At 40.8% G+C, this 15,136-nt stretch overlaps 1 protein-coding gene across 6 annotated transcripts in view; it reads right to left on the reverse strand.

Annotated features, from left to right (window-relative positions):
* Nucleotides 1-15,136, reverse strand: part of TRPC4AP (transient receptor potential cation channel subfamily C member 4 associated protein) — an 88,629-nt gene that overhangs the window by 32,551 nt on the left and 40,942 nt on the right. For all 6 annotated transcript variants that reach the window (XM_054542190.2, XM_002830241.4, XM_063720631.1 and 3 more), the window contains exons 6-7: nt 14,439-14,567; nt 9,097-9,304 (exon numbers count right to left, since the gene is read on the reverse strand). In XM_054542190.2, coding sequence (XP_054398165.1) covers nt 9,097-9,304; nt 14,439-14,567 — 337 coding nt within the window. The remainder of the gene's footprint in view (nt 1-9,096; nt 9,305-14,438; nt 14,568-15,136) is intronic.

Below are 15,136 nucleotides of genomic sequence, written 5' to 3' on the forward strand. Positions count from 1 at the left end.
AAAGCCCTAACAAACAATCTGCATGATAGGAATAATTCTTACTCTGATAGTAGCTAGTTAAAGCTACTCTTTTAAAATGAAATGTCAAGCCACGTAAATAGTAATTATGTTATAGGCATAAGCTCAATTTTTAGCAGGTACAGGGAAACAGGCTTTTTATCTACTGGGAATATAAATTAGAATAATCTTTATGCCTTAAATGTGTGTGTCTTTGAGCCAAGAGGTCAATTTCTGGGAATTTACCATAACGAAATAACCAGTCATACTACACGAGAATATCTGTATGAGGAGGTTCACTGATGTGGTTTCTATAACAGCAAAAAGGTGAAGATAACTAAATGTTCATCAACAGCTGATTAATTAAATACAATGATATACTGTATAGACACTAAGAATGATGACACATACATCTTTATATAGTGACTCAAAACAGCTGTTTACTTGTTAAAGAGTAAATTATTAAACAATATGAATTTAATTTTCTTCAAAAATTTAAATATTCACTTCTTCAAAATACACAAGGAATGAAAGCATATATACCAAGGGATTTACTGTGGCTGTTCCTGAGCAGGAGAGAATACAAACATTTCTCTTAAAATTACTCATCTATAGTTTCTAATTTTCCTGTAACATTTACTAGCAGGATGAAAGATAAACTTTTTTTAAGGTAAAGAAAAAAACTGAATAATCACCCAATTTTTCTTTCCACCAATCTCATTTTATTCACAATGAGTGAAGTGGAAATTCTGATCGGCATATTAGAACATCATAAACTTTGGAGGCGGGGAGATCCAGATTCAAATCCTGACTCCATCATTTAACCTTCTTTAAAATGAGACTAATGCCTGATCATGTTTGCCTGTATATGCATTCATCTCCCTGGACGGACAGAAAGGAAGCCAAGAGCAGTGGCTGCCACAGTAAACAGCCATAAGATGGAAACAGCCAAAATGTCCGTCAAGTGGAAAAGGGGATTTAGGTCACTGGGAATAACAGTGGAACGGAAACTTTTCAATAAATACCTTTTTGAATCCACAGATTTTTTGGAACCATGTGAATGTTACACCTAATTAAAAATTAATAAATAACTAGATATTTCAGGATATTAAGGGATTACTATTAATTTTTGATATAGTGACAGAGTTACGTTTCTTAAAAGTCGTTATCGTGTAGAAACACTGAAATATATGCAGGTGAAATTATATAATGTCTGGGGTTTACTTCAAAATAACCCAAGGTGAAGTAGGGTAGAGTGAAAGGGAGTAGAGATAAAATAAGACAAGCTGGCCGGGCGCGGTGGCTCATGCCTGTAATCTAGCACTTTGGGAGGCCAAGGTGGGTGGATCACTTGAAGCTAGGAGTTTAAGACCAGCCTGGTCAACATGGCGAACTCTGTCTCTACCAATAATACAAAAATCAGCCAGGCGTGGTATCGTGCGCCTGTAGTCTCAGCTACTCAGGAGGCTGAGGCATGAGAATTGCTTGAACCTGGGATGCAGAGGTTGCAGTGATCCGAGATCGCATCACTGTACTCCAGCCTGGGCAAGAGTGATACTCTGTCTCAACACACACACACACATGCACGCACAAGCGTGCACACACACACACACTCCCTATAAATTAGTGAGTGGCTATAAGATGATGTTTGACCTTACTTATAAAACTACATTGAGGTTCCTCAAAAAGTCAAACATAAAATTACCATATGACCCAGCAATTTCACTCCTACATATATACCCAAAAGAACTGAAAACAGGTGCGCAAATATGTGTACACACATGTTCATAGCAGCACTATTCCCAACAGCCAAAAGATGAAAATATCCCAAATGTCCATTAACTCAAGGAATAAACAAACTGTGGTATCTACATATGATGAGTATTATTCAGCCATATAAAGGAACGAAGTACTGACATGCTACAACATGAATGAACCTCAAAAACATGCCAAGTGAAAGAAACCAGATTCAGAAGGCCACATGCTATATGATTCCGTTTACAGTTATGCACTGCATTAATGCTGTTGCGGTCAATGACGGACCACACAGAAGATGGTGGTCCCATCAGATTATAATACTGTATTTTTACTATACCTTTTTTCTATGTTTAGATACACAAATACTTACCATTATGGTACAACTGCCTACTGTATTTGGTACAGAAACATGCTGTACAGGTTTGCAGCCTAAGTATATCATGGGCTATACCAGCTAGGTTTGTGCAAGTACACTCTATGACATTCGCACAATGACAAAATCGCCTCACTGCATTTCTCAGAAGGATAGAGATTGCTAAGTGACAAATGACTGTATATGAAGTAATCTGAATAGGTAAATCCACAGAGAAAAAAGCAGAATGGTGGTTGCCAGTGGTTGGGGAGAAGGGGTAATGGGAAGTAGCTGCTTAATGTGTATGGGGTTTCCTTTTGGGGTGATGAAAACGTGCAACTAGATAGAGGTGGTAGCTGCACAACACTGTAAATATACTAAATGCCGCTGAGTTGTTCACTTTAAAATGGCTAATTTTATGTTATGTGACTTCCGTCTCCATAAAATAATTACACAGAAATAGATTTTTGTTTGAGACACCATTTTTTTTTTTTTTAACATATCAGCTTGGCAAATATAAAAAAGTTTGATAATGCTCTGTACTGGGAAGGCTACAGACAACACAGTGGGAAGATGAACAAGTAATTTCTTTGGAGGGTTAATTTGTCAACACTTACCGATTTCCATTAATGAGGGACTAATTAAATTACGGTATGCCCGTATAACAGAATATTATATAATTACAGAAAGGAATCATATAATTCTACATATACTAGAGTGTAATTTTTGGCAAGATAAGTTTAATAAAAAGAGAGCAGCGCCTATTTTATATTACCTATTTACATTACCATCTGTACAAACAGGAAGGAGTCAATCTCTCTCCCTCCCTCCCTCCTTTCCCCATCCCATGATTGGGCACGTATAGAATATCTGTCGAGGGACATTTAAGAAACTGGTAAAAAGTTACCACAGGGAGGGGAACAAACTCTCTGCTGTACTTTTGGTACCATTTTAAAAAAATTTTAGGTGTATATTATTTTTTCTAAAAACAAATAAATAGGAGGGGCGTGGTGGCCCACGCCTGTAATCCCAGCACTTTGGGAGGCCGAGGTGGGTGGATCACCTGAGTTTGGGAGTTCAAGACCAGCCTGGCCAATATGGCGAAACCCCATGTCTACTAAAAATACAAAAAAATTAGTCAGGCCTGGTGGTGCATGCCTGTAGTCCCAGCTACTTAGGAGGCTGAGGCACAAGAATCGCTTGAACCAGAAAGTGGAGGTTGCAGTAAGCCGAGATTGTGCCACTACACTCCAGCCTGGGCGACATAGCCAGACTCTGTCTCAAAATAAAACAAAGCCAAAAAAACAAAAAAGAGGCCGGGCGCGGTGGCTCAAGCCTGTAATCCCAGCACTTTGGGAGGCCGAGGCAGGCGGATCACGAGGTCAGGATATCGAGACCATCCTGGCTAACACAGTGAAACCCCATCTCTACTAAACGTACAAAAATTAGCCGGGCGCCTGTAGTCACAGCTACTCGGGAGGCTGAGGCAGGAGAATGGCGTGAACCCGGGAGGCGGAGCTTGCAGTGAGCCGAGATTGCGCCACTCTACTCCAGCCTGGGCGACAGAGCCAGACTCCGTCTCAAAAAAACAAACAAACAAACAAACAAAAAAAGAAATAAAAAGAATTTGTATTCTACATGAAAATCTTCACATAGCTGGATTTTTATTCTTATACTTCTGTTCTCAGCAAAAATAGCTCCTGCTGCTTGACCTGCTCCTCTCAGGACAGCATGTAGGAGCTAGTCTTCCCCATTCCTGCACACTGAACACACTCCTCCAGATGGGAAGTGCCCGGTACTCAGGGTTGTAAGTCTGACTTCCCACCCGAGATTCTTGAGCTGTTGTGAGTCACTCACCTCTTGAAAAGCTAACAAAAGCTAAGACCTTCTCCCCAGAAAAAAATTCACTGGACCAATCATACCTAGCAACTCATACACAATCTCATGGGCTGACATCCCAGCATATCCAGTCCTTGTAATTCTCACAGCTTTATCAGCAGCTACCACACCTGGCTGGTTAATGTTAAACTGACAACTAAATCACTCACAACCCCTGAGAATTTCTGCAGAAGCAGGCCTCTTCTCTCCTCTCACTGTTGAAACATCAGTATTCCCCACATACTCCTGTAGTTTCCCCTCCTGCTTTCCAGCTTCATGTGCTGCATAATTCAGCCCCTCTCAGCTAAGTGTCACTTATAAATTGACAATTATCTAGCCTATAGCTTCATTTACATCTCTGCTAAAAATCTTGAAAGATGCTAATTTCCCCAGAAGGAAACCAGCTGTTCTCTTCTAAATCGACAGAAGAACAACTGGTAGTTCTGAGAATCTCAAAAACGACTCAAAAAATAATGATTTATTTTAACATGAATTTCAAAAAATAATGATTTACGCTATCTTCCTGGAGCTCAGATAATTTACGTTAGATAATTACATGTAAATTATCTGAGCTCCAGGAAGATAGCGTAAATCATTATTTTTGCTAGGCAAGAAAATGACCTCATTGCCACAGTTTATTAAAAACGAAACGAAAACTTTTTGGCAACATCCTACGTATTTCAGCTTTCCATACAGTTATGGATTGTGTACCCCAACCCCGCGCCCCCGCAAATTCATATGTTGAAGCTCTAGCCCCAAATATGACTGCATTTTGAGACAGGCCCTTTAGGGAGTGTGGAGGTGTGATGGTTAATTTTAGCTGTCAACTTGACTGGACTGTGGGATGCCTACATGGCTGGCATAGCACTGTTTCTGGGTGTGTCTGTGAAGGTGATTCCAGAAGAGATTGGTGTATGAGTCTGTGAACTAAGGGAAAATCTGCCCTCAATGTGGGCAGGCACCATCCAATTGGCGGGGGAGCAGTGGGAGGCGATGGAGGAAAACAAAAAGGGATTCTCCCCCTTCTGGGAAGCAGGAAGTTTTTCTCCTACTGCTCTTGGATATCAGACTCCAGGATCTTTGGCTTTTGGTCTCTGAGACTTGCACCAGCAGTTTCTGGGGTCCTCCAGCCGGGAAGCTACACCATTAGCTTTCCTGGTTCTAAGTTTTCCGGACTTGGACAGAGCCATGCTAACGGCTTCTCAGGTTATCCAGCTTGCAGACGGCTTACTTTTATTTTATTTATTTATTTTTGGAGACGGAGTTTCACTCGTTGCCCAGGCTGGAGTGCAATGGTGAAATCTCAGCTCACTGCAACCTCCGCCTCCTGGCTTCAAGCAATTCTCCTGCCTCAGCCTCCCAAGTTGCTGGGATTACAGGCGTGTCACCATGCCCGGCTAATTTTTGTCACAGATGGCTTATCATGGGACTCCTCTGCCTCTGTGATCGTGTGAGCCAATTCCCCTAACAAATCCCACCTCATAAATCCTACTGCCTCTGTCTCTCTGGAGACTGCTGTCTAATGCAGGGAAGTAATTAAGGTTAAATGAGGTTATAAGTATGGGGCCCTAAACCGAGAGGACTGGTGTCCTTCTAAGAAGAGGAAGAGACACCAGAGATCTCTGTCTCTCCTCACTGACACAGAGGAAAAGTCATATGTGGATACAATAAAAAGGTGGCCTTCTATAAGCCAGGAGGAAAGGCCTCACCAGGAACCAATCCTGACAGCACCTTGATCTTGGACTTCTAGCCTCCAGAACTATGAGAAAAATAAATGTCTGTTAGTTAAGCCACCTAGTCTACGGTATCTTGTTATGGCAGCTCAAGCTGACTGATACACACACCTGAGATAAAGGCATTCACTACTGGAGTGCAATTCAAGAATGACAACATTCAGAGGACTAAGACTTTTCTCACCCACTCGTGACTTAATTATGTCCACCGGCTTGGCCTTTCCAGGGCATTCAAATGGAGAAAATCGTGAGGGTAAGGGAATGGAGTAGGAATTAAGGTCAGAGTCGTGAAGGGTCAGATCCTGCACAACCTCATGTGTGGAACTACAACTTTTAAGCTTTATCCCAAAAGCTACAAGCAGAACCACACATAAACTGTCTACTAGGCTAGTCACACAGGTATGAAAGTGAATCTAGATATTTTATAGAGACTTTAAGAAAAAACTCCCAAATAAAAAAACAAAAACAAAAACAAAAACTGGGCTTTGGGTTCTCAGTTAATCAAAAAAGCCCAGCTGACCAGAACAGTTCATTCCTTAAGAATAATGGGTAATGCTGGTTTTACTTAAGTCAGTTTACAAACAGGCATCTGAAAGCAATCAATACTAACAGGATCAAAATCATCTGCCAGAATAGATTACTTAAATGTGAAACTAAAAGATGAAAGTTACTTAGTGCCTCGGCATACACAGGTATCCAATACAGAACCTTTCTAGCCCTCAGTTTCCTCACATGTGCAATGGGGACACTAATCTCTATTCCACAGGGCACTTGAAGGATTAAATAAAATCACTTTTAGGTAAAACAGCCCAGTGTTTGCCATATAGCAGGAGCTTAGCAAATACTACCTTTTGTCAATGTACATGGAGGTGTGTACACCAGCTCTGAGGTATAATTTAATTATAATGAAAGTCATTTTTTTTTTTATTATACTTTAAGTTCTAGGGTACATGTGCACAACATGCAGGTTTGTTACATATGTATACATGTGCCATGTTGGAAAGTCGTATATTTTTTAAAAATGTAAATTTCCTAAAATGAGAACTCCCCCAAAATCATAAAGGAGTGGGAAGAAAACCGTACACAGACCAAGGAAGATTGTATCTAGGGACACAGGAGGAAAAGCAAATCTGGAGAGAGAATAAACAAACTGGAGTTGGAGTCCACAAACTTCTACCTTTACATATGACTACAACATGTAAAATTATATTCCCTAATAACCTACAAAGTATAGTTATGACCACCTCGTGTTCCTAACTAAAACTAGACAATAACAGAGTGAATGGCAGGCTCATATTCAGCCTCAGGAGAGGAGGCTGCTCTGAAGCACTTGACAACTCTGCAGAGCCAGCCTGGGGAATGCACACAACTGGACTTTAGAAACAAAGAACTTTTTTCAGAGCATGATTAGGACTACCTCTGGATGGTTGGGGTTTTCTACTGTTGCTTTTTAATGATACATTTGTATTATTTTACCTTGTTTATTTGGTGTACCATAAGGTACACAGTGATAGATTTTTGTTTTAACAATATTTCCAGCCTGTTAACACTGAAAAACTAGCTTTTAAGACACAAGTTTCAGTTCAAATATGAATTATCTATACTCTTATGGCCAAAACACATCTATGCCAGTTTCTCCAAAATCTGTGCAGGCAACAACATTTTAGATAGAACACAGTTCTTTTGCTACTGAACAGAAATAGGTGGGCTAGATTGGTTAGAAGTAATATATTTACACGGTTCTAAAATCAAACAATATATGAAAGTATACAGTAAGGAGTCCCGCTCCCACTGCTACTACCTTCCCTTACCAGCTACTTAGTGTTAATAACCACTTTATGTTTCTCGTGTACCCTTTGTTTCTTTAGGCATACCACATATGTGAGCAAACGTATGGTCTTATTCTCCCCGACTTAAAACAAAAACTATCATATCATACACACTGTTCTGTATTTTCCTCTTTATCATTAATATATCGTGGAGATTTTTCTATAGCAGTACATAGAGATATTCATTTTTTCAAAGCTACACAATTTTCCATTACATAAATATTGAATACATTAAACAGTCCAGTGTTAATGAACATCTGGGTTTCTAGTCTTTTGTTATTACAAACAATGTTGCAATGAATAATTTTTTTTTTTTTTTTTGAGACACAGTCTAATTATGTCGCCCAGGCTGAAGTGCAGCGGTGCAATCTGGGCTCAAAGTAACCACCGCCTCCTGGGTTCAAGCAATTATCCTGCCTCAGCCTTCCGAGTAACTGGGACTACAGGCGTGCACCACCACACCCAGCTAATTTTTGTATTTTTAGTAGAGACAGGGTTTCGCCACGTTAGCCAGGCTGGTCTCAAACTCTCAACCTCAAGTGATCCTCCTGCCTCGGCCTCCCAAAGTGCTAGGATTATAGGCGTGAGCCACCACGCCTGGCCTCAATGAATAATCTTGTACAGTAGTCCTCCCTTAGCCAAGACCCCCACAGTGGATACCTGAAATGGCAGATAGCACCAAACCCTATATATACTATGTTTTTTCTTATATACACACATAACTGATAAAGCTTAATTTATAAATTAGGTACACTAAGAGATTAACAATAACTAATAATAAAATAGAACAACTGTAACAAGATGCTGTAATAAGAGTTATACGAATGTGGTCTCTCTCTGGACTTTTCCAGTTAATATTTTCGGATTGCAGTTGACCACAGGTAACTGAAACCACAGAAAGTGAAACTGCAGACAAGAAGGGATTAGTGTCTATACATCATTATCTATAAAATGAAGGCCCAGGAGAGACTTAGTAGATCAAAAAGTATATGCATTTGTAATTCTGATAAAAAGTAGTTCTTAACTTTTTTTGTGGTTCTGAGCCCATTAACAAATCTAATGAAAGGTGTGGAACTCAGTTCCCAAAATAATGAACAGATACACAAAATTTACATACTAGGAGCCTTCACATGGATCCATCTCTAGAGATATTTAAAAGGGGTGCTAGGGGTGGTGGCTCACACCTGTAATTCTAGCACTTCGGGAGGATGAGGTGGGTGGATCACTTGAGACCAGCAGGTCAAGACCAGCCTGGGCAACATGGCGAAACCCCATCTCTACAAAAAATACAAAAATTAGCCCGGTGTGGTGGCACCTGCCTACAGTTCCAGCTACTCAGGTGGCTGAGGTGGGAGGATCACCTGAGCCTGGGGAGGTCAAGGCTGCAGTGAGCCACAGATTATGCCACTGCACTCCTGCCTGGGTGACATAGTGACGATCCCATCTCAAAAAAAGAAAAAAAAAAAAAAAAGAAAAAGAAAAAAGCTAGACAATTTAGGAAGGGCCTCGGAGCTATAATCTCAAAATTCTGAGAACTTGGAGACTTTACCTTGATTGATTTCAGCTGCAGAAGGCCCCAAACTCAAGCTCTTCTTCTGTTGAGCATTTTTGGCAAGAAGCGTGTGCTTGTCATCATTCCCTGTATCCATCTCTGAAATGGTGACAGCCAGAATCCGGCAGAAATTAGCGAGCTGCTGCTGATCGAAATTGGATACTAAGGAACTCAGATTGGGGACTTCATCTAGTCGGATCATTTCCTACAGAAGACAAAAATGAAACAATCCCCACGCTCAATTCACTCAAGAGATTGGATGTTTCCCTCTTTTGCATCCCTCTACATATGGGGCTCAGTGGCTAGATCACTTAGGTTCCTATCCCAGCTCTGTAACTTGTAGCTCTGAAACCTTGGTTAAGTTACAAAAACCTTTCGAGTCTTTGTTTATCTGTAAAACGGGACTAATCTACCTCACAGGATTAGTCTGAGGACCAAATTTACCTTTTGAGCACCACTGTTTTCACTTGTTCTTGTGGTATATTTTGCCTATTAAAAAAAAAAAAAGGAAATGCCTACCACTCAAGTTTTGGAAACCATAAATTACCATTCTTGCTACAGATTTGCTTTTTAAAAAAATAAAATACTTCAAATATAGCTAAAGGCCTCTGTGTATCCCCCATCCAGTCGCATTTTCTTCTCTCCCCGCAGAAGTAAACATTATTTTGAACTTTGTGTTTATTATTCCCGTGCATATTTTTATACTTACAAATATTTCCATTAAAATACATGGTACTGCTCTGCATGCACAGTGTGAATACCACCATACTATACCTTACTTTTCATCCAACATTTTGAAGTTTATCTACACTGATACAAGCAGCTGATTCAATCACTTCCCACCATTTTACCCCACAGTTTAATAATTTCTCTCTTTTAAGAGACAGGGTCTCACTCTGTTGCTCAAGCTGCGGTGCAGTAGTGTCATCATAGCTTATTGCAGACTCAAACTCCCAGGCCCAAGCAATCCTCCTACCTCAGCTTCCCAAGCAGCTAGGACTACAGGTGCGTGCCATTACTCCTGGCTAATTTTTTAATACTTTTTTTTTTTTTTTGAGATGGTATCTCATTGTCGCCCAGGCTGGAGTGCAGTGGCGCGATCTTGACTCACTGCAAACTCCACCTCCCAGGTTCAAGTGATTCTCCTGCCTCAGTCTCCCAACTAGCGGGGATTACAGGCGCCTGCCACCACGCCTGGCTAATTTTTGTATTTTTTAGTAGAGGTGGGATTTCACCATGTTGGCCAGGCTGGTCTTGAACTCCTGACCTCAGATGATCCACCCACCTTGGCCTCCCAAAGTGCTGGGATTACAGGCATGAGCTACCACGCCTGGCCAATACTTTATTTTCATAGAGACAGGGTCTCGCTATTGTTGCTCAGGCTGGAACTCCTGGACTCAAGCAATCCTCCCACCTTGGCCTCCTAAACTGCTGGGATTACATGTGTGAGCCACTGTGCCTGACCCTTTCTTCTTTTAATACATATTTAGGTAAACTACAGTTTTTCACTATTAAACAATGCTGCAATGAACATTCCTACAGGTACTCTCTGGGTACACATATATGTGACCATTTATCCAGAATAAGAGCAAGAATTCTTGTCTTTTTCTTGACTTTACTAGAAATAATTCCAAAACATTAAAATTAAGTACAATATTTGCTGTAAATTTTAATAAATATCCTATAACAGTTACATTTTAATAAATATCCTATATATAGTTTATAAGTTTTCCTTCTATTGCTAGCTTTTATTAAGAATGATAATTTTATGGAATGCCTTGTGCTACTTGGTTCTATTCTCACTTATTACTCCTTAAAATCTGTAAATGGCATGTACTACATGAACTTTTCTCATTTTGAACCATCCCTGTGCTATTCAGATAACACCTGCTATCCTTCACCCCACTAATTTACTTCCACTGGATTGTCTTTCATTGCACAGATCACATGAACTTTTAATAATCTGTTCCTGCATCTATTTCCCAAATAATCTGACCATACTTTGATGAAGGCATATATGCCACCCTTTCTCCTGAGACTCAATGCACAGGACCTGGTAGCAAGGGTATCAGTGAACGTGCCCGAAACAAGCGCATGATTCCTAGAAGCTCTCATGAATCCCACAACCCCGTCTATTTCTAGTAATGGAGGCCAGGAACTTGCTGTGCAGGGGGCACTGGGGAACGGCTGCTTCCACCTTTCCTTTTCCCTAGTACAAAACAAATGTTAGCTACTATTATTATTGGCAACTGTAACTTTCAGCTCACCAGTTCCTCTAGCCCTGTCTAACTCAGTATATGGGTCCCAAAACAGGTCCCACCACCCCCAGCCCACTTCTTATGGTTTTTTGTTTTGTTTTAAATTTTACGATTTTTTTTTTAAGGCGGAGTCTCACTGTGATGCCCAGGCTGGAGTGCAATGACACAATCTCTGCTCACTGCAACCTCTGCCTCCTGGGTTCAAGTGATTTTTCTGTCCCAGCCTCCTAAGTAGCTGGGACTACAGGCATGCACCACCATGCCTGGCTAATTTTTATATTTTTAGTAGAGACAGGGTTTCACCATATTGGCCAGGCTGGTCGCCTGACCTCAAGTGATCTGCCCACCTCGGCCTCCCAAAGTGCTGGGATTACAGGCATGAGCCACCGTGGCCGGCCAAGAATTTAATTCTTACGTTTTAATTTTTGATACATACAATACATATTATGCAGCATAACAAAATGGCTAGCTGTGTGTGCCTTTCCTATTGCATCTCTCTGCCTCTGGGAATCACTATCATTAATTATTATTGCCTTGCCATTTAAAAACTAGTTTTATCAATAAATAATTTGCTTTTTTGAGCTTTATGAAAATGATATACTACCTACAGTGTTCTGCAACTGGCTTCTACCACTCGATTATTTCAATTACTCAGCTATGTTGCTGCCTATGGCAACAGTTCATTCATTTCTGCTATATAATATTCCATTGTGTGAAGAAAGTACATTCATCCCTTCTCCTATTCATGGATCAGAGATTTGGTTTCAGTTTTTTGTTCTGAAACAACGAAGCTACAAATGTTCTTATGTGTTTCTTGATGCACAGGTGGAGAAGTTTTTGCTGGGGCAGTGGCTTCTAAACTTTTTAGCTATCACCAAGAACGACCACCAGTAAACAGACATATGGGAATGTACATATAAATGTCAAACAAAAACTCATTCAAATAATACCCTTACACAATACAGTTTGATCTTTTCTATTTGGCTGGTAGACCCGACGGACTGATTTCACAACCTTCTGGGTTTCAATCCTAAGAATCACTGTTCTAGGACTGAGCTTCCCCACAAGTGTATCCAGGCACAGGTTATAGGCGACCCATGGCAAAATACTGATGTCTCAGCCCTCAGGGTAAAGCTTCCCTACGTGCTGGGGTACAAGGTATGTGCCTGTTCAACTACAAAATAAAAAAAGAGGATATTCTGCTGATAAACATTTATTAGTAGTATACAAGTGTTTCCACTGATACACATACTCACCAACATTTGCCCACTCTCCCCCTCACTATGGTATTGATTTGCATTTCCTTGATTGCCAATGAAGTTAAGCATCTTTTATATTTATGGACCTTTTCTTTCTCGTCTGTAAAATGCTTGTTCATAACATTGCCCATTTGTCTCCTGGGCTATTTGTCTTTTTCATGCTGATTTGTAAGAATTCTTTTTTTTTTTTTTTTTTTTTTTTGAGGGAGTCTTGCTCTGTTGCCCAGTCTGGAGTGCAGTGACACAATCTTGGCTCACTGCAACCTCTGCCTCCCGGGTTCAAGCAATTCTCGTGCCTTAGCCTCCCAAGTAGCTGGGACTACAGGTGTGCACCACCACGCCCGGCTAATTTTTGTATTTTTTAGTAGAGACTGAGACTGGGTTTCGCCATGATGGCCGGGCTGTTCTCAAATTCCTGACCTCAAGTGATCTGCCTGCCTCAGCCTTCCAAAGTGTAGGAATTACAGGCATGAGCCACCGCACCTGGCTTGTAAGAATTCTTGATAAATTCTGAATACAAATCCTTTGTTGGTTACCTGAATTCAAATGTCTTTTCCCAGTTTATGGTGTTTCACTTTCTTTATGGTGTCTATGCCCCTTTCAAACTGCACCAAGATACCCATAATGTTTGGTAGAACATGTCGCCATTTTGGGGTACACAAAAAGGAATGAGAGGGAGTGAGAGGCAAGTGGGAAAAGTTGTGAAGGAGCACTTCTAGACTCTTATACTGAGACTGCTAAGGAGTCTGGAGTTTCCACTCTGGAGGCCCCCTTTCACACACTGGCTGGAACACACAATTACTGGAATAACAAAACCTTTTTATCAAAGGGCACAAAGGGTCTGTCTGGGGCCTGCACACATCTCCAATGTGTTCCTACAGACAATAAGCCACTTGTGCTGGGCAATGACAAGCAAGGCCTGGGGAAAGCACAGCAAGAAGAAATGAAAGCTGGGGTCACCACAGTGCATGTGAACATCCACCTCCCTGCAACAGCAACCTCTAGGAGGCTGCTAAACAGGAAGAGAAAGAAATCTGCCAACGAGCAACCAACATGGAGGCTCAGGACGGATTAGGACTGGGGAGGTGAGCTCCAGGTCCTAACAAGCATTACACCAAAAATGTAACACAGTGAGTCTCTAACAGAGGTCTATGAATGTATTTCTGGGTATCTGTGAATTCTTGAAATTTTTAATTTAGTTTTCATTTCGATCACAGTTTTTTTTAAGTTATGGATCATCTGAATATCAACCTTATGACCAAGTGGCAGGATTTCAGAGCTCCCATTTGTCTCCTACTGCGCTGGTGCCAATTAACCAACTTTAATTGTTGAAGACTAATGAGAAAAAATAGAGGCGGACTTCATAAGTGAAAGCCAAACATTACTACCAAGGAGAACATATCCTAACTAATGAAGGCTTCACGTCAGTTCAGAGAGCAGTAGAGAAAAGTGGTAAGAGAATGGAGTCACTGCATAGCATACAATAGCACATACATGCTACAAAGAACTTGCCCCACGGTAATGAGGTGCAATTTCATTTCAGCAAAGCAACATGAGGCATCACACTACATCCACAGAGTCAATCTGAAGTTCTGAGTTTTAGAATTAGTTTGATTTCAATGTACATGTTTGTTTAGGTTTTACAGTCATGTAAGAACCACTAGTATAAGGGGTAATCAAGTTTTATACTTGAATACATCTGAGTAACACAAGACATAATTTAACACTTTCTTTTAAAACAGCTCTGTATATTATTCAGGTTTGAGAATCCAATGGTCTGAGACACCCTTCCCCATCTGGTCAGATGGAGGACACAGCTCACCTTTTTAACACCCAAAATATCTTCAATGAGGGTTGCTGTTTGTAAGAATGTCTTCTTACTTGTCATCAGTGTAAACAGGAAGATCACAAAGTCATTCTTTTCTGCCAAACGCTTTGTAACTCCCTCCGTCTGTCACAAGAAGAAAAGGCAGAATAGGTTGTAACTACAAAATAAATTATGAAGAGCAAGGCATCCTTTACAGACACTGAAAAGCAACTTCACCTCTGAAAACTGGCATGAGTCAACAAAACAGGAATGGCATGACTTAACTGTGGGAAATCTCGTTAACTCCCCAGCCATGGAAGAAAAAAGCCTCCTGACATGCAGGCTACACAAGTGGGAGCTCACTTGTGAGAACATAACACAATGAGATGGTATTTCCTAAGAGAACTCAGAGTTCTGAAGGCCATTCTTAAATCTGAAATCAAACAGTGCCGAAGCATGGACTTAAGAGTCAGACCCAAGTTCTAATTCCAGCTGTGTGATCCTGAGCAAATCACTTCTCACCTTTGGAACTCCATTTTTTCATCAGTAAAATGATCACCTTAAAAGTCTTTGAGGCCAGGCGTGGTGGCTCACACCTGTAATCCCAGCATTTTGGGAGGCCAAGGTGGGCAGATCACTTGAGGCCAGGAGTTCGAGACCAGCCTGGCCAACATGGCAAAACCCTGTCTCTACTAAAAATATAAATATTAGCT

The sequence above is a fragment of the Pongo abelii genome, chromosome 21 (assembly GCF_028885655.2).
Source record: "Pongo abelii isolate AG06213 chromosome 21, NHGRI_mPonAbe1-v2.0_pri, whole genome shotgun sequence".
Taxonomy (NCBI): domain Eukaryota; kingdom Metazoa; phylum Chordata; class Mammalia; order Primates; family Hominidae; genus Pongo; species Pongo abelii.